General features: G+C 43.7%; 1 protein-coding gene across 2 annotated transcripts in view; it reads right to left on the reverse strand.

Annotated features, from left to right (window-relative positions):
* Positions 1-20,199, reverse strand: part of MGAM (maltase-glucoamylase) — a 147,715-nt gene that overhangs the window by 22,860 nt on the left and 104,656 nt on the right. For both annotated transcript variants that reach the window (XM_049894101.1, XM_049894102.1), the window contains 8 exons: positions 10,464-10,616; positions 9,917-10,117; positions 6,686-6,840; positions 5,099-5,267; positions 4,552-4,648; positions 3,580-3,692; positions 1,768-1,893; positions 80-208 (listed from right to left, as the gene is read on the reverse strand). In XM_049894101.1, the coding sequence (XP_049750058.1) occupies positions 80-208; positions 1,768-1,893; positions 3,580-3,692; positions 4,552-4,648; positions 5,099-5,267; positions 6,686-6,840; positions 9,917-10,117; positions 10,464-10,616 (1,143 nt within the window). The remainder of the gene's footprint in view (positions 1-79; positions 209-1,767; positions 1,894-3,579; positions 3,693-4,551; positions 4,649-5,098; positions 5,268-6,685; positions 6,841-9,916; positions 10,118-10,463; positions 10,617-20,199) is intronic.

The raw sequence follows: 20,199 nt of genomic DNA on the forward strand, positions 1-20,199 counted from the left end.
TTCACAGAGGACTAACCAGGAAAGGATGACCTGTTACCACCCCTTTCATGTGTGACCCACACGTTCACAGAGGACTAACCAGAATGAGAATGACCCGCATCCCATCATTTTTCATGCGTGTGATCAGAGCAGGAAACCCGGTAAACTTGGGGCTGAGGGTGAAGTCCAGCTGCCGCTCCATGTAGTCGATGTCGGAGTACTGCACATCCTACGAGGACACAAGGACATGGGTGGCTACTGTAGTAGGAGTCTGGGCTCCATGCAGAGCCACCTCCACCATCCAGACATATTCTTCTTGACTCTTTGAAATCTCGGCTCTGTCATTTGTTAGTTGCTGAGTCCTGGGCAATTCACCTAACTTGCAAACTTTCAGTTGTAAAACAGCAAAATTTAGATCAGCAGAAAACAGGGATGATAATGGCTATCTGGTAGGGCTGTTGCAAGGATAAATGAAAACACTGGGTGAGAAAAGGCTTTGTTAACTCACAATGTAAGAAATTATTTCTGTTACCTTCCCCAAGATACTGAGCCTGGTACCAGCGGTCCACGTGCAGAGAGAATAAAATGACGTTAATTATCCAGTGCATCGTGGCCAGGAAAACTACTAAAAATCAAAACAAAACATAAACCTACAATTCTTTCGGAATATTCAGTATTGAGCGTTATCAGACACCAACCAAATAGTTGCCAATGTCAGTACCAGACACCAAACCAACTAGTCAATTCCAATTCATGGCGCCCCCACGCATGCAGAGTAGAACTGTGCACCATAGGGCTTTCAAGGCTGTGACCTCTCAGAAGCAGATCACCAGTGTCTTCTTCTGAGGCACCTCTCGGTTGGAACCACCAACCTTTCAGTTAGCAGTCAGCACTTAATTGTTTGCAAAAGATATTGCATTCTCTACCTTCCACTAATATTAACTTTGTACACAATAGAAAAGTAAATGGAATAAATCAAATATGTACTTGGCTCATGGGATAAGTTCTCTGATCTTTGGACCCCTCCTGTCCTCAAGTGAAGGAAGGGATTACTTCCAGGTGAATCCCTTTGGAAGCCAGTCCCATGATTGCTAATTGAGCCAGTGATGAGCTGAAAATGGGGGACAAGGCACTACCGGGTTTGAGAAGTGCTGGGATTGAGATTATAAAGACATTTAAATTTGCTTGACTTAATTTGTTTTTTAATTAAGCAGAACTGCTCTTTGGAGAATCACTTATTCTTATATTACCAAGCAATCTTTTGACTCTTTCAAAGTCATGTAAGAGAAAAAGCAGCATGATACAGTTGAAAGAGCCCTAGAGATACAGAGCCTATATCTACTCCTCCTTTGGCAAATCGCTGTGACCCTTTGAGCTTCTTTCCCTATAAAATGGGGACAATGGCCCCACCTGTGTCACAGGGTTGGGGTGAGGCTTAATGTGTTTTTGCATGAGAAAGCACTTTGTAACTTTGTTCCAAAACCCACGGCCATCAAGTCCATTCTGACTCATAGTGACCTTATAGGATAGAGCGGATCTTCCCCACAGCATTTCCCAGGCTGTAATCTTTAGAGGAGCAGATCACCAGGCCTTTCTCCCACAAGGCGGCTGGTTAGTTCTAACTACCGACCTTTCAGTTAGCAGCTGAGCACTTAACCACTGCACCACCAGGACTCCTTTGTAACTTTGTAGAACCCTACAAAAAACCAGCCAAACGAATCCAGACACAGAGATGACCAGAGTTAGCTGTGAGGTCCCCTGGCCAGCACAACACAGACTAGAACTTACGTAAGGAATCTTGGCGGCCACCATTTCATCATACAAGCTGGCAATTTCTGAGTCATTTTGGTATCCATAGCGACACAGCTGAAACCCCAAGGCCCAGTATGGCACCATGACAGGCCTGCCGATCAACTAGAAAATAGGAACGTTAGACCTTAAAAAGGAGAAACCAAATTGAGGTCGTACACAAGGTTAGAAGACATTTCTCCCGTGCCCTGAGCTAGGCAATCACAAATTCAAATCCAGAGGGAAATTGAGGGAATGCAGAACCACTGGGGAGCTCGGGAGGCCTTTCTTGCTAAATGGCACTCTCTCTCTAGGCATTCTGGAAAACCTGAATTTGCTCGGACCAGAGAGGCAGCCAAGCTATTTGGTCGAGAGCAGAGACGCTGGAGGCAAAATGCCTAGGTTAGCATACAGGCTACCGTCCCTGGTGGCTGCGTGACATTGGGCAAGAGAGAAATAGGATCTTTATGCCTCAGTTTCTTCACCTGTAAATTGGGGGTAATAATTGTATCTTCCTCACAGTGTTTTGTGAGGACCAAGTGAGTTAAAGCATGTAAAGTGCTCTGAATGATGCCTAGCATGCAGTATTTTGTGTCTGCTGCTCCTGCAATGACAACCACCACCACCATCACACCACTCCTTTCCCACCCTATCTCACCCATGTGATCCTAATACTCCCCAGCGTGTTTTCTCCTCTTCATAATGGTCGACTGAGAGCTTAACATAACTAAGGCCATGATGAACCTGTAAGTTTTTTTTTTTCCTTCCTCTGCCTGCCTTCTCTTTTCCATATACCTTTGTCCATGACCTTGTTTTGATCTGATGCAAATAACTTTGTTCCTTGTTTTGATCTGATGCTAATAACCTTGTTTTGTTCTGTCTGGCCACCTGTGACTTACAACCCCCCACAGGGAAATTACAGCCCAGATGTCTGACATATATATCTTTAGCCTGATAAGGAGATGTCCAGTATGTATCTCTTTAATCTGATAAAGAGACTCTTGTCATTATCTTATAATGAGTAACTCCTCCAGCCATGTCATCTGTGGGCTACAAAGACACTTCTAACCCTTATAAAAATCCTATGTAAGCTCTAATGTAAAATTGCTTTTTGGTACTCCATAGAGACAGTCGGTGTTACTGTCAGATTTCTGGTGGTAGACACTTCCTAAATAAACTTTCTCTCTCTTTCTAACTTGGAGTACGTTTCCTTGGCTCGACTGCTCCAGAGCACGGACCCTAACTAGGCAACACCCACACCACCACCATCATCACCATCACCTGCACCACCATCACCCCCACCCCACCCCACCCACATCACTACCATCACCATCATCCCCACCTCCACCATCGCCCCATCCCTCCCTATACTTCCATCCATCACCACCATCACCATCACCATCACCAACATCATTATATCATTATCATCACCATCACACCACCACCACTATCACCACCACCATCACCAACATCATTATATCATTATCATCACCGTCACACCACCACCACTATCACCACCACCATCACCAACATCATTACCACCACCATCATCACCCTACCACGACTACTACCACCTCCACCCTCCACTACCACCACTACTACTTCTATTACTCTGCAATGCTTAGACAGGCAACAAACTTAATGGTTATTAAAATGTATTTATTGCCCTTTATTCTATATTCTACCTGCCTCCAAGAAAAATCAACAATTCCAGTTATCATGTGAGAGCCATAGAAACAAATCTGCCGAAGATGGTTTGTGCCACACAGATGGGCTGTATAAACACTTGGTACCAATTGAGTTCCCTCCTACCTCAGTGTACTGCTGAGTGACAAGCTCTGGGGTTGGCCCCAAAACCACATAAAAGTCCAGAATTCCTCCTGTGGTGCGGTACGTCAGGGCAGGCATGGGCTGGAATGTCACATCTGAAAATATAGGAGGATATCAACCAAGCTGAATACCTTCAAGATGAGCTATTACTCCTGAAATTCATGCCTTCTTCCTTTTGCCCCATGTCCCCTGTTGTAGAGAAATGACAGCAGGTATTTTTCACTAAACCCTCTTAGAGATGAAGAGGTTAAGTAAAAGCCTACTTGGTTCCCCACCCTCCCTTTGGTATGTTTTATTATTATATGGTTGATCATTCTTCTCTGTTTTTAGGTATTATTATGACTTTTTATTTTAGAATCATTTAAGACTCATGAGAAGTTATAAAAATAACACTAAGAGTTCCTGTGTACACATTACCCAGCTTCCTCCAACTATAATATCTTACTTAACAATAGTACATTGTCAAAACCACTGAAATTGACATTGATAAAGAACCTAAACTCAGGTATAGACTTCTTTTGGACTCACTGGCTTTTACATGCATCCATGTTTTCCTACCCTTGGATTTAAGGCTTTCCCATATACCATACAATTTTTCAGCACACTCCACCCCCAGGGTGAGTGCTCCGACCCACGGCTTCACTAATCCAAAATATACAGATGGCTCTCACAGGCTGACCTTCAGGAAGGATATTTGAGACTCTCTTGGCTAGTTATTCCTTCTTAAGTGACTTTTGTCAAACAAGAATTGGCTTAGTTCTTATCACTACCTGCTATAGAACTCAACAAAACAGAAAGGGCAAACAGAGAAAATAAAAAATAAACAAAAAACACTGCCCACCAGATACAATTTTGACTTTTCTTTTTTTTTTAAGCAGCTAAGCCAAACACCTCCGAAGTTAACGAAGAATGATTGGCTCATGAAGATAAGAGGAGATGCTGCCATCATCTTACCCATGGCATTGCTGTTGAACAGGAGCACTCCGTGGGCACTGCCATCCTCCTCCAGCGCCATGTAGTAGGGATGCACACCATAGGAGTTCAACTTGTACTGGGGAAGTCACAGGGGAAAAGTAGTAGGAGGTTGAAAGACGTTATGGCTGACAAACTTAACAAAAAGTGACCACTAAGATGGGTCCAGGAAACCCTGGTGGTGTAGTGGTTAAGAGCTATGGTTGCTAACCAAAAGGCTGGCAGTTCGAATCCACCAGTGCTCCTTGGAAACCCTATGGGGCAGTTCTACTCTGTCTTATAGGGTCGCTATGAGCCAGAACAGACTTGACAGCAACGGGCTTGGCTTTTTTTTTTTGGTAAGATTGGTCCAGTCTTCTCCATGACATACTAAATTAAATCCATGAGAAACAAAGGAACATGGGAATTGGCCCACTTTTCTAAAAACAGGCCATGACCATCCACGTTGAGTCTGGAAAGATGCAGCATGAAGTGTGCATGGTGTGATGGAGAGGGGCAGGGACACGAAGCCCAAACACTCTGTCCTTACCCCTGGGGGCTGGTCCCGGGAGAACATGCCCCACGTGTGCCAGTTCAGGTCTCTGCGGAAGGCCGTGTGCTCAGTTTCCCCAAAGCCATAGAGGTAGCGGGAGGGGAGGCGGGTGGAGATGCGGATAAACATGTCGTTGAAGGTGAAGCCAAGGACCTGAGAGTCCCAGCTATGACACAAAGGGTAGATTTGGAGAAGAAATGAGTTCAAGGAGCTCACTTTCAAGGCTAAAGTAACTCTTAATTTGCCCTCCCCAGAACCTGCTCCTCTCCAAACAAAACATAAACTCCATTTGATGAAAATAATCATAGATACCCTTGCTAAGAGCCCAGGGTCAACCTTCATATCTCTCTTTTTCTTTATCACTGTCTCTTTCCAGTTTTCTCCAAAATATGAAACCTAACACTTCCTACCGTCTCAACTGCACTGCTCCATCCCAGCCCTCATTTCTACTCCTGACCCTCACAGCCCATTTTCTACATAGCATTCACAGTAAGTGCTGGACTAGTAACCAATAGGCTGGTGATTCAAACCCACCCAGAGACACCTTGGAGGTAATGCCTGGTGATCTGCTTCTGAAAGGTCACAGCCTTGAAAACCGTATGGTGCATGGTTCTACTCTGCAGAATCAACTCCACAGCCACTAACAACAACAACTTGCATCATATCACTCCCCTGTTTACAATTGTTCAGTGCCTTATCAATCAAACATCTTATGAAGCCTTCGAGGCCACCTCTGACCTGAAGGCTACCTAACACCCAGCTTCATCTCCCAATGCCACCTCCTGACTTGCCGCATTGCTCCAACAACTGCAGCTTCTCCCATTCTTTAAATGCCCAGTTTACCCCGGTCTCACGACCTGAGCACTTAGTATTCCCTCTGCCTGAGTGTCCTCCTCCTCCCCCAATCTTCACATGGGAAGCTCCTCTTCTTCATACAGGTCCTATTTCCAATGTCACCTCCTTAGAGAGACCTCTGTCCACAGTATCAAAAGCAATAACCCCCTCAAAACTCCCAATTACCCTGCTCTTTATCCTACACAGCAGTCATCACCATCTATACTTTCTTGTTTGTATTTTAACTTAAATTATCTTTGCTATTTACTACCATCTCTTGTCTTGTGGGAAACCCTGGCGGTGAAGTGGTTAAGTGCTACGGCTGCTAACCAAAGGGTCAGCAGTTTGAATCTGCCAGGTGCTCCTTGGAAACTCTATGGGGCAGTTCTACTCTGTCCTATAGGGTCGCTATGAGTCAGAATCCACTCAACAGCACTGGGTTTGGTTTTTTGGTTTTTGTCTTGTGGAGAGCAACTCGCATATATATAACCACGGTGCTTAGAGTAGCTTCTGTGTAGAAGCATCCGTAAACGTTGGTTGAATGAAGGCCCAGGTGCATACAACTGCCTCAGTCATTATTCCCAGACTGCCAAAGACTTCCCAGAAGAACAATCCCAAAAGAAACAACTTATTCATGAGTCTGGAAATGGACCGGAGATGGCTGGAGCTAGGACACCACACAGGACAATGGGCCTACCAGGGAATGTTTGGGGATGTATATCAGTTCCCAACAAGGTGAGAGCCACTTACATGATGCTGCCTGTGCTCTTCCTGCGAATTTCAATCCCAAACGGATTCTTCTTAATGCGGACATCATATAGCTGACCCTCAGAGGTGCTGGATGGTGTCCTAGGTATGTTGAGAGGCACTGGGACTTCATACCGACTATTGTTGGGATCATAAATCTAGGGCCAGAGGAAATAGATTTTAGACAAGGACAATTCTCTTAAAACTTATATCCTCAACAGAACCTTGATGTCTTTGACAAAGAATATGAATGCTGTATTTGTCCTCTTTAAGCTCATCATACTTGAGATTTGACGTATTGCATTCGGCAAATGTGCTGCAAAAGACCTCTTTAAAGCGTTGTAAAGCAAAGATGTCACTTTTAGGACTGTCTTAGTCGTCTAGTGCTGCTATAACAGAAATACCACAAGTGGATAGCTTTAACAAAGAGAAATTAATTCTCTCACAGTCCAGTAGGATACAAGTCCAAATTCAGGGCATCAGCACCAGGGGAAGGCTTTCTGTCTCTGTTGGCTCTGGAGGAAGGTCCTTGTGATGCATCAGTCTTCCCTCGGTCTAGGGGCATCTCAGTGAAGGGACCTCAGGTCCAAAGGACACCCTGTGCTCCCAGCACTGCTTTCTTGGTGGTATGAGGTCCCAACTCTCTGCTTGCTTCCCTTTCCTTTTATCTCTTGTAAGATAAAGATAAAAGGTGGTGCAGGCCACACCCCAGGGAGACTCCCTTTACTTTGGATCAGGGATGTAGCCTGAGCAAGGATGTTACACCCCACCCTAATCCTCTTTAACCACAGACAGAGATTATGATTTATAACACATAGAAAAATCACAAAATGGAGGACAACCACACATGGCCTAGCCAAGATGACACGGATTTTTGGGGAGACACAATTCAATCCATTACGAGAACTAAGGTGCACTTGATCTAAGCAATGATATTTTCAATCGCCACACATGCATGTGAAAGCTGGACAATGAATAAGAAAGACTGAAGCAGAATCGATGCATTTGAAGTATGCTGTTGGTGAAGAATATTGAATATACCGCAAGCTGCCAGAAGAAAGAACAAGTCTGCCTTGGAAGAGTACAGCCAGAATGCTGCTTGGAAGTGAGAATGGCGAGATTCGTCTCATGTACTTTGGACATGTTATCAAAAAAGACCAGTCCCTGGAGAAGGACATCATGCTTGGTAAGGTAGAGGGTCGGTGAAAAAGAGGAAGGCCCTTAATGAGATGGACTGACCCAGTGGCTGCAACAATGGGCCCAAACACAGCAACGATAGTGAGGATGGTGCAGAATCGGGCAGTGTTTCATTCTGTTGCACACAGGGTCACTTTAAGTCAGAACCAACTCAACGACACCTACCAACAACCTGGGATTTAATTACGATGTCAAAGAACAATGTCCGAGTTTTTTTATCTGAGTCTGCCTCATCTTAATTGTAAGGCCTCTATTAAATAATACACTCATTTTGACATTGTTGCATCTTGGAAAATCGGTCTGAAATCAGTTTGGTGTTTACGAATATATGTTTTATTACTTTGTATGTGGGTGTATGAGTATATATAAATACATACCTGAAAACTTCTGAATTGAGAAACCAGTCCCCCCAAAATATAAACTCTATTTGGTTATAATAATCATAGATATCCTTGCTAAAAATGGCCTCTAATTTCATTTATTCAGTACCTACTACAGTGAAACTTGTGAGAGCCACAGCTCGATGGGACTGCCTTGCTCTTCCAGGTCTCAAAAGTTTTCCACCTTTGACAGGGAGCAGTCTTACCACTTTTCTGTCACTCTCAATTAGTGGAAAATATTTGAGTTTTCCTTCTCTGACAAGTTTCCACCTTACACAGGTTCTGGCTTTCACCAGTTTTATTGTATATTCCTGTCTGACTCCATACCAGACACCACAGATACTGTCATGGATTGAACTGTGTCCCCCCAAAATATCTATCAACTTGGCTATGTCATGATTCCCAGTATTGTATGATTGTCTACCATTTTGTCGTCGTCTGATGTGATTTCCCTATGGGTTGTAAATCCTATCACTGTGATGTAATGGGATGGGTTAGTGGCAATTATACTGATGAGATCTATAAGATTAGTGTCTTAAGCCAACCTCTTTTGAGATATAAAGAGAGAAGCAAGCATAGAGACATGGGGACCTCACACCCCCAATAAAGCAGCACTGGGAGCAGGATGTGTCCCTTGAACCTGAGGTTCCTGCACAGAGAACTCCTACACCACAGGAAGACTGATGACAAGGACCTTCCTCCAGAGTCAACAGAGAGATAAAGCCTTTCCTGGAGCTGGGGCCCTGAATTTGGACTTTTAGCCTACTGGACTGTGAGAGAATAAACATCTGTTTGTTAAAGCCATCCACTTGTGGTATTTCTGTTATAGCAGCACTAGATGACTAACACAGATACTAAACTGAATAAGGCAGGGTTATTGTTTTTGAGGAAGTCCTATGTAATGGGAGGTGGGACAGAGATGGCCACAATACCTTAGTGATACATGCTAATGTAGAGCCATACAGAAGGGCTGTGAGCCTACCAGTGTTTCTGGGAGACTGGGGCAGTTTCATGGAGGAGCTACAAGCTGAGTCCTAAAAGCTTCGTAGCCATCAACCAAGTATAGAAGCGGAATAAACTCACTCTAAGTAGAGAAATAGCAAACACCAAGGCGCAGAGTATTGATGTGAACTTGGAAAGGCAAATGCTTTGAAGAGGGTTACTGTGTGGTAGGTAGAGTAGGAGTAGGTGGAGGCAGGAGTTAAGGCTGGAAACCCAGGCAAGTTGGTTCATTTCAACCCCTTTAAGTGGCCCCCCCACCATGCCGGCACTCTGGTGAGGATGGAGATAAACGGAGCTTTGTGCCTGAAGTAAAAGAATGCATCATCCAGCCGATGTCAGGCTATAAATCGCCTCTTAGACAATACCACACTGGTCTGACCTGAGCCCTCTTGGCACAGTGATTAAGCACTCAGCTGCCAACTGAAAGGTCAGTTGTTTGAATCTATCAGCTGCGCCGTGGGAGAAAGACCTGGCAATCTGCTTCCATAAAGATTATAGCTTTGGAAACCCTATAGCCCAGTTCTACTCTGTCCTAAAGGGCTGCTTATGAGCCAAAATTGACGACACACAAAAACAGCAAAAACCTTGACCTCTAGCAAAATGTGGGGGAGCTGAAAGTAACCTAGTTGGTACTTGGTGCTTCCACTGTGTTTACCTTAAACTGCAGCATGTCATCCTTATGGTAGGTGACGTCCAGGCGGAGGGAGGTCACGGGGGTTGAAGGAAAGGCATCGGCATAAAGATGAGTCTTTAAGGAGATGTCGGCAGTGGCCCCATCTGCCTTGTACTGAACAACACCGACAGAGTACAGATCACTGACAAAATAGCAAAAAGGGACTCCCGAAATACTGGATTCCTGAAACAGAAGATCAAAGTCCCAAGTCAGCATGTGGTGCAAGGATCACCCAGGAGAAGGGGTTACAAAAGAGAATTTACAGTGACAGAAAGCCAGCTCAGCCCTCATTTGGTTATATACCATCTGGTGGTGACATAAGACCCTTTAAATTCCTGGTCCCTGGGAAAACTCTTTGCAAAACCACCCCACTCCTGTCTCCACCTATTCTTCACATCCAAGTAAAGCTCAGGGTCCTTTGGAAGTCCTTCCCCTCTGCAGGTTACACAGCTGCCAGTGCTATGCTCAAGAACACTGCAAATGGAGTGGACCAGAGTCTGATGTCCATCACAGCCATCAGCGGGCTCACCTCCCAGACACAGCCACGAGCCAAGCAGTTCTCCACAGAAGCACCTTGCTGGTCAGGGTAGCAGTCAATTTTCTCTGTGTCACTTATCTTCAGATCCCACTCCACCGTGTAAGCCTCCCCCAGGACAAGGTCAAGCTCTGTGATAACAGCAACCTGCAGGAATGGGAAGTGACATGGACATCCATCCTCAGGCTAATGCCTTGTAAGGTCTGAAGCTTTTGAAGGACAGGAAATAGAAATCAGCCTGAGGCTCATCAATCCAAGCAGCAAAGCCCTGGAGCTTATATGAAGAGAGCCCTAACCGGTAGATAACCACTGGTAGCAGTCACTGTCGGAATCTTGGGCAGACACGTTGGAAAGGCTCAGGTCAATACGACTCTCTCTCATCGCTCCTTTTCTCTCTTTCCCTCACTCCTCTTTCTCCTCCTTGTTTTCTTATGGTGCTCCTTCCACACTACCCCTTGTAACACAACACACAAACACAGAAAGTGAGCTTATCTTCTGGCCCTCCACTCCCCAAACCAGTTCCCCACTGATCTGGGCTGGCAGCAAGAACACAGGAGTGAGAATCACTTGGCCTGAGTTCTCATCCCCATTCCATTGTGGAAATTTAGACAAATTATTTCAGTTCTTTGGGTCTCAGTTTTGCAAAACCAGTGAGTCAGCAAAATCATTAAATTTCCTTCCATTTCTAACAGCCCAGCCTCATTACCTCTCTGAGTGTGAGGCTCAATGCTTGAAACCTTCTCCTTGGAATCCCAGTCACCTGTTCAAATATCTAATACTTCTTCTAAATATTTTTTCTTATATTTGTCTCTTCTTTCAATAGCAATTGCCACAGGGAACTTTCTTATTTGTCTGGAGTAATAAGATCACATTCTGAGTATGGTCATCCTTCCTCCAGTCCCTCCCTAGTGTAAATTCATTTTCCACTTCCATGTCTTGCTACTCCACCCCAGAAAAATGCTTACGCCATGGCATAGGCTTGGTTCAAGAATCGATATGAACTTGAGGCCAGAAGAACTAGATAGTGCCCGACTACCACCAATGATCACCCTGACAGGGAACAAACACAACGGAGAGTCCTGGACAGAGCACGTGAAAAATTCAAGTAAAAAGACCAGACTTCATGGTCTGACACAGGCTGGAGGAACCCCAGAAACTATGGCCCCCAGATGCACTGTTAACCCAGAGCTGAAACCATTCTCGAAGCTCATTCTTCAAACAAAGGTTAGACAGGACCATAAAACAAAAAATAATGCAGGTGAGAAATGTGCTTCTTAGTTCAATCAGATACACAAGACCAAATGGGCAGCTCCTGTCTGGAGGCAGGATGAGAAGGCAGGAAGGGACAGGAACTGGTTGAATGGACACAGGGAACGTGGGGTAGAAAGAGAGCATGCTGTCACGTTGTGGGGGTTGCAACTAATATCACAAACAATATGTGTATGAAATTTTTAATGAGAAATTAACTTGAGCTGTAAACTTTCATCTACAGAACAAAAAAAAAAAGAGGCATCAATATGAGAATTAGATCATGTATGACCTTCTCATTCTGGCACCTACCAGTAAAAGCTATTTGTTGTTGAGTCGCCTCCAACTCATGACAACCCCATGAGTGTCAGAGTAGAACTGTGCTCCGTAGGGTTTCATTGGCTGATTTTTCGGAAGTAGATCTTGAGGGCTTTCTTCCAAGGTGCCTCTGAGCAGACTGAACCTCCAAACTTTCAGTTAACAGCCAAGCACGCTGTTTGCATTGCCCAGGGACTCCTCTGGCACCTAAGACCCTCCAAAATCCAGCCATAATGTTATCTGTCCAAACTGACCTCCTTCCAAAAGCGAATGCTACCTACTCTGCTCATACCGGATTCACAGGCTAATATAAGGCAGTTATCAGTCCTTGGGTTGGCTTGTTCTGATGTCTCAACCTGAAATGTATCATCTAGGCCAACAGTGCCCACTTGTGGAGTACACTGCTTATTGCCAGCCCTATGAACCCTTCTTAAAACCCGTTACCATGAAGTTGATTCCAACTCATAGCACTCTAGAGGACAGAGTAGAACTGCCCCATAGGGTTTCCAAAGCTGTAATCTTTATGGAAGGAGACTGCCACATCTTTCTACCTTGGAGCAGCTAGTGGGCTCCAACTGCTGACCTTTTGATCAGCAGCCAAGCTTGCTTAACCACTGCACCACCAGGGTTTTTCATACTCTTCTTACCCACTATTTTAGTTTAGGATGCCAAATTTCCCAGTAAAGAACTACATTGTCAACCCATGTAACACAGCTGTGGTTATTAGCAAGTACAAGTTCCCTGGGGCCTGCTGTTTCTTCTGGATTTAAGGGCCTGCCCCTCACCTTTACCTCCTCCTCCTCCTTCCTGTTTTTTTTTGTTTTTTTTTTTCTGCTAGAACAGGACCACAGTGACTGGAGCTAAGCAACCACTTCCAGTCACAAGAGAAGAAAAGACCCCAACCCCAAGAGACTAAGCCACTGAGCAATGCCAACCACTGACCACCTTCTACACTTCTTATTGCCTACATAAAAAACCCAGACTGTTCAATCAGGGCTTCAAACCAGTTTGTTCTGGTTTGAATCCATGCTGAGAATTTGCATCTTTTTTGTGTGTGTGTGTGCTTCATTTTTTTAAGCTTTTTAATTTATTTTTGTTGTTGTTGTTGTCGTACTTTAGATGGTTTACAGAGCAAATTACTGTCTCCTTAAACAGTTAATACACATATTGCTTTGCAACATTGGTCGTCAACCCACGACATGTCAACACTCCTCCCTTCTCAACCTTGGGTTCCCCATTCCCAGCCTTCCTGTCCCCTCCTGCCTTCTAGTCCTTCCCCTTGGACATGTGTGTCCCTTTAGTCTCATTTTGTTTTATGGGCCTGTCCAATCTTTGACTGAAGGGTGAGCCTCAGGAGTGACCTCAGTACTGAGCTGAAAGGGTGTCCAGGGGCCATACTCTCAGAGTTTCTCCAGTCTCTGTCAGACCAAAAAGTCTGGTCTTTTTTTGTGAGTTAGAATTTTGTTCTATATTTTTCTCCAACTCTGTCTGGGACCCTCTATTGTGATCCCTGTCAGAGCAATCTGTGGTGGTAGCTGGGTACCATCTACTGTGCTGGGCTCAGCCTGGTGAAGGCTATGGTAGTTGTGGTTCATCAGTCCAAAGGATTAATCTTTCCCTGTGTCTTTGGTTTTCTTCATTCCCCTTGCTCCAAAGGAGGTGAGACCAGTGAAGTATACCAGACAGCCACTCAAAAGTTTTTAAGACCCAAGACAATACTCACCAAGGTAGGATGCAGAACATTTTCTTTATAAACCATGTTATGCCAATTGAGCTAGATGTCCCACAAGGCCATAGTCCGCAGCGCTCAGCCCAGTAATTTGGTCCCTCAGCGAGTTTGGATGTGTCTATGAAGCTTCCATGACCTTGCATTGGTCGAGTTGTGCTGACTTCCCCAGTACTGTGTACTGTCGTACCCTTCACCAAAGTTATCAACTATCTATTGTCTAGCTAGTGTTTTTCCCTCTCCACCTATCCCAACCCTCGTAACTATCAAAGATTGTTCCTTTCTGTGTGTAAACTTTTCTTGGGTTTTTATAATAGTGGTCTCATACACTATTTGTCCTTTTGTGATTGACTTATTTCACTCAGCATAATGCCCTACAGATTCTTCCATGTTGTGAGATGCTTCACAGATCCCTCAGTGTTCCTTATCATTGCATAGTATTCCATCGTGTGTATGTACCATACTTAGTTTATCCCTTCATCTATTGATGAGCACTTAGGTTGTTTCCATCTTTTTGCTATTGCTGCAGTGAACACTGATGTGCATGTATCTATTTTGTGATGGTTTTTATTTTTCTAGGATGTGTTCCTAGGAGTGGGATTGCTGGATAGAATGGCATTTCTATTTCTAGATTTTTAAGGAAACACCATATCATTTTACAAAACGGCTGTAGAGAACTTGCATTTCTAACAAGTTCCCAGGGGATGTTAATACTGCTGGTTATAGACCAGTTCTTAGAACCACTAGTATAGCAGCAGTTCTCAAAGTTTATCGTACATAAGAATCATCTAGGGATCTTGTTAAAGTGTAGGTTCTGACTCAGTATATCTGGGTGGAAATGTAAATTCTCAGCAGATGATCAAACCAGAATGAATCAGTTTGAAGCCTGGGTTCAAACCACCGCTTTTCTGGGCTTTGATCACTTGCAGCTGAATACAGTCCTACCTGATACACCATCTTTCAAGGCCCAGCTCTAGCCCTGCCTCCCCCTAGAAGTTTACTCAATCACTCAGTAAGCCTTAAACATTACATTCTCAAGTTTTCTTACAGATTTTACAATGTTGTTGTTGTTGTTAGGCGCTGTGGAGTCAGTTCCGACTCATAGCAACCCCCTGTACGACAGAAGGAAACACACTGCCCAGTCCTGCGCCATCCTCATGATCCTTGTTATGCTTGAGCCCATTGTTGCAGCCACCGTGTCAACCCATCTCGTTTGCAACTGTTTCTTCTCATTTTGAGTCGTGCCAGGTGAGCAAATGAAGGTCCCAAAAGCTTGACTCCACCCATGTCATTAAGGTTGACTCTACTTTGAGGAGGCAGCCCTTCCCCAGTCATCTTTTGAGTGCCATCCAACCCGAGGGTGTCATCTTCCAGCACTGTATCAGACAAGTTTCCACTGCTATTCGTAAGGTTTTTCCTGGCTGTGTTTTTTCAGAAGTAAACCACCAGGTCCTTCTTCCTAGTCTGTCTTACAATTAAAATAGACATAATAAAATAGATTTTACAATGTTGTTGTTAGGTGCCATCGCATCTCTTCCGACTTGTAGTGATCCCATGCACAAAAGAACGAAACATTGCCCGATCCTCACCATCCTCACAATTGTTGCTATCCCTGAGCCCACTGTTGCAGCCACTGTGTCAGTCCATCTTGTTGAGGGTCTTCCTCTTTTTCGCTGACCCTCTACTTTACCAAGCATGATGTCCTTCTCCAGGGCTGATCCCTCTTCGTGACATGTCCAATGTATGTGAGACAGTCTAGCCATCCTTGCTTCTGAGGAGCATTCTGATTGTACTTCTTCCAAGACAGATTTGTTCATTCTTTTGGCAGTCCATAGTACATTCAATATTCTTCACCAACGACACAATTCAAAGGTGTCGATTCTTCTTAGATCTTATTTATTCATTGTCCAGCTTTAGCATGCCTGTGAGGAGATTGAAATACCATGGCTTGGTTCAGGCACACCTTAGTCACCAAGGTGACGTCTTTGCTTTTCAACACTTTAAAGAGGTCTTTTGCAGCCAATTTGCCCAATGCAATGTGTCTTTTGATTTCTGGACTGCTGCTTCCATGGCTGTTGATTGTGGATCCAAGTAAAATGAAATCCTTGACAACCTCAATCTTTTCCCCGTTTATCATGATCTTGCTTATTGGTCCAGTTTCGAGGATTTTTATTTTCTTTATGTTGAGGTGTAATCCATACTGAAGGCTATGATCTTTGATCTTCATCAGTAAGTGCTTCAAGTCGTCTTCACTTTCAGCAAGCAAGGGTGTGTTATCCGCATAATACAGGTTGTTAACGAGTCTTTCTCCAATCCTGATGCCCCATTCCTCTTCGTATAATCCTGTTTCTCAGATTATGTGCTCAGCATACAGACTGAATACGTATGGTGAAAGGATACAACCCTAACACATACCTTTCCTGACTTTAAACCGTGCAGATTCCCCTTGTTCTGTTTGAACGGCTGCCTCTTGATCCATGTACAGATTCCTTGTAAGTGCAATTAAGTGTTCCAGGATTCTCATTCTTCACAATGTTATCCATAATTTGTTATGATCCACACAGTCGAATGCCTCAGCATAGTCAGTAAAACACAAGTAAACATCTTTCTGGTATTCTCTGCTTTCAGCCACGATTCATCTAACATCAGCAGTGATATCCCTGGTCCCACGTCCTCTTCTAGATCTGACCTGAATTTCTGGCAGTTTCCTGTCTATATACTGTTGCAGCCGATTTTGAACGATCTTAAGCAAAATTTCGCTTGCATGTGATACTAATGATATTGTTCAATAATTTCCAAATTCAGTTGGATCACCTTTCTTGGGAATAGGCATAAATATAGATCTCTTCCATTCAGTTGGCCAGGTAGCTGTCTTCCAAATTTCTTGGCAGAGACAGGTGAGCACTTCCAGGGCTGCCTCTGTTTGTTGAAACTTCTCAATTGGTATTCCATCAATTCCCAGAGCCTTGTTTTTCAACAATGACTTCGGTGCAGTTTGGACTTTTTCCTTCAGTATCTTCAGCTCCTGATCATATGTTACCTCCTGAAATGGTTGAATGTCAACCAATTCTTTTTGGTATAGTGACTCTGTGTATTACTTCCATCTTCTTTTAATGCTTCCTGCTTTGTTTAATATTTTCCTCCTAGAATCCTTCAGTATTCCAACTTAAGGCTTGAGTTTTTTCCTCAGTTATTTCAGCTTGAGAAATGCTGCGTGTGTTCTTCCCTTTTCATTTTCTATCTCCAGGTCTTTGCACATGTCATCGTAATACTTTGTCTTCTCGAGGTGCCCTTTGAAATCTTCTGTTCATCTGTTTTACTTCATCATTTTTTCCTTTTGCTTTAGCTACTCAACATTCAAGGGCAAGCTTCAGAGTCTCTTCTGACATCCATTTAGGTCTTCTCTTTCTCTCCTGTCTTTTAAATGACCTCTTACTTTCTTTATGTATGATGCCCTTGATGTCACTCCACAGCTCCTCTGGTCTTTGGTCATTAGTGTTTAATGTGTCAAATCTATTCTTGAGATGTTCTCTAAATTCAGGTGGGATATACTTAAGGTTGTACTTTGGCTCTCGTGGACTTGTTCTAATTTTCTTTAGCTTCAATTGTATTTGCATATGATCTGTCCCTCAGTCAGCCCCTGGCCTTGTTCTACTGATGATATTGGGCTTTTCAATCATCTCTTTCCACAAATATAGTCAGTTTGATTCCTGTGTATCGTATCTGGCAAGGTCCATATGTATAGTCACTGTTTATGTTGGTGAAAAAAGGTATTTGCCGTTAAGAAGTCATTGGTCTTGCAAAATTCAATCATGCCATCTCCAGCATCATTTCTATCACCAAGGCCATATTTTCTAACTACCAATCCTTCTTCTTTGTCTACGACTTCCACATTCCAATCACCAGCAATTATCAGTGCATCCTGATTGCATGTTCAATCAATTTCAGACTGCAGAAGTTGGTAAAATTCTTCAATTTCTTTATCTTTGGTCTTAGTGTTTGGTGGCTAAGTTTGAATAATAGCCGTATTAACTGTTCTTCCCTGTAGGTGTGTGGATATTATCCTATCACTGACGTATTGTACTTCAGGGTAGATCTTGACATAATAAACACTAACATTTCCTTATATGTTAGTTTGGGTTCCTTGTCCTCTTTCTAATAGTCTCTTGGGTATAATTTGTGTCTTCCCTTTACCCAAATTCGAGGGATAAAAGAGCTCTTTTGGTCTTAAATTAAGTAAGTTATTAACAAACATATACTGAGCTTATTGTCACATGTGTTTCGTTCCAAATGGCTTATATATTGCCATCCACATAACCATATCATTCTTTATTTCTAAGTTAATAATCTATGCATCACCAATGTGCCTTGTCAGCACAAGATGTCAAATGTGATCAATATGCCATTATAGTGTTGTTGTTTAGTGCCTTCGAGTTGGTTCTGACTCACTGGTGGGACTCCAGGACACCTGGGGGCTTTTCTTTTTTTCTTTTCCAAATTTTTATCAGGCTGTTTTTTTTCCTTTCTTTTTCTCTTTTTCTTCTTCCTTTTATTTATTTTGCTTTTCTCTATTTCTCAGTTTCTCATCTCTCCACTCCAGTGGCAAGCTCCCTTAGCACTCTCTTTTTCTTTCTTTCTTTTTTTGCTTGTTTGTTTTTGGCTCCTGTTTCTCTCTCCACTCTCTCCTCTTTCCCATACCGCTATTAGCTCCACACATCAAAACCTCCCCCCTTTTCCCTGCCTACCTGCACTTTGCACTGAACATCACACCTCTAAGCAGCACAGGCACGGCCTACTGGAACCTGCCAGCTACTGATTCCTGGCCTGCCCTGTCGGCCCTAGTATGTGCCACAAACAACCCATTCTGACCCTTCCCCCTCAGCTAGACCTGCTCTGCTGCACCATAGCTGAATGACTAGTCCTACGCATTGGACAAGGAGGTGAGAAGTATCATGACTACAGATGAGAAAACAACAAAGAACGTGCAGCCCAGCTGCTCGGACATAACCAAATAAAACAAAAAAGGAGGACAAAACAAACAAATCTGCAATCAAGGAATGAAGAAAATAACTACTGAATGTCCTGAAGACAGCAGACAATATCAAAACATATTAAAAAACAGGACAGGATGGTTTCAGTAGGCATTCAAAATAAAACACCAGATGACTTTCCAGTAGAAGAAAAGGCACTAGAACTACCTGACAGGGAATTCAAATCTCTGATACTCAGAGCAATCCACGAGTTGGAGCAAAAAGCAGACGAAAATGAGGAAAAAATAGACAAATTCATGGAAAATACAGAAAAAAATGGAACATTTCAGAGAACTCATACAGGAACAAAATGTCAAAATAAATTCATAACTAGAAATAATATAAAAGCAACGATTAGAAATCCAAAAGACAAACAACAAGATTTCAGAAATGGACAGTGTCATAGAAGGGCTGAGGAGCATATTTGAAAGGACAGAAGACAGAATCAGTGAAATTGAAGACAAACACTCAGATACAACTCTGTTTGAGGAAAAATCACAAAAAAGGAAGAAGAAAAATGAAGAAACCCTGAGAATTATGTGGTATACAATCAAAAGCAAAAATTTGCAAGTGCTCACAGTTCCAGAACAGGGAAAGAAAATGGAAAACACAGACAGGATCATTAAAGAATTGCTGACAGAGACTTCTGTCCAACATGGCAACATAGACAGAAGCACCATGCCATCCTACCACAGCAAAGATTGAAAAACTAAGTAAAACACATACAAACATCATTCCTGGAACCTGGAGTACCAAATGAAGTGATAGAGAACTCTGCCAAGCACTGAACGGAATAGGAAACTCACAGAAGATGGAGAGTGAGGACAGATACATGCAGAGAGCCCAATCAGCTAATGCAGCATGGACCTGCCATCTTGGACTCCAGTTGGGAATCGGCAGACAGGGAGCATGGGAAAGCAGCTTCGCAGAACTCCCAGCAGAAGACAGAGCAACCAGTAACCAGCAGTACACACTTTCCCATCCCCCATTATCTCCCCACTGCTCAAACTTTGAGCTTCCTGGCTAGCTGCGGTGACTCGGTTGGCCTGGAAGTGCAATATCTGTGCCACTTTGATCTGCCCCATCCATGCTGGAGATCTGTAGACAAGAAGTATGGGAAAGCAGCTTCACAAAGTTTCCAGCAGAAGACGGACCACCCAATAACAACTGATATATGCTTTCCTAGCACCCCCCATTCCCCTGCTTCAGCCTTCTTGGCTTTCTGCCAACTGCAGTCTCTTGGCTGGGAGGCAAATGCTTTGGCCTCAGGCTGCTTGGATTCACCCTGCCCACAATGGCCAGGCCCCTGAGCAGGTGCTGGTTCTTTCCATCTCTTTTGGTTTCTTCTGTGCCTCCTACCACCTCCCCATCCTTTCTCTGGAACACCTGCCCCTGTGTGCCATCTTTG

Source organism: Elephas maximus, chromosome 8, assembly GCF_024166365.1.
Source record: "Elephas maximus indicus isolate mEleMax1 chromosome 8, mEleMax1 primary haplotype, whole genome shotgun sequence".
In the NCBI taxonomy this organism is placed as follows: Eukaryota; Metazoa; Chordata; class Mammalia; order Proboscidea; family Elephantidae; genus Elephas; species Elephas maximus.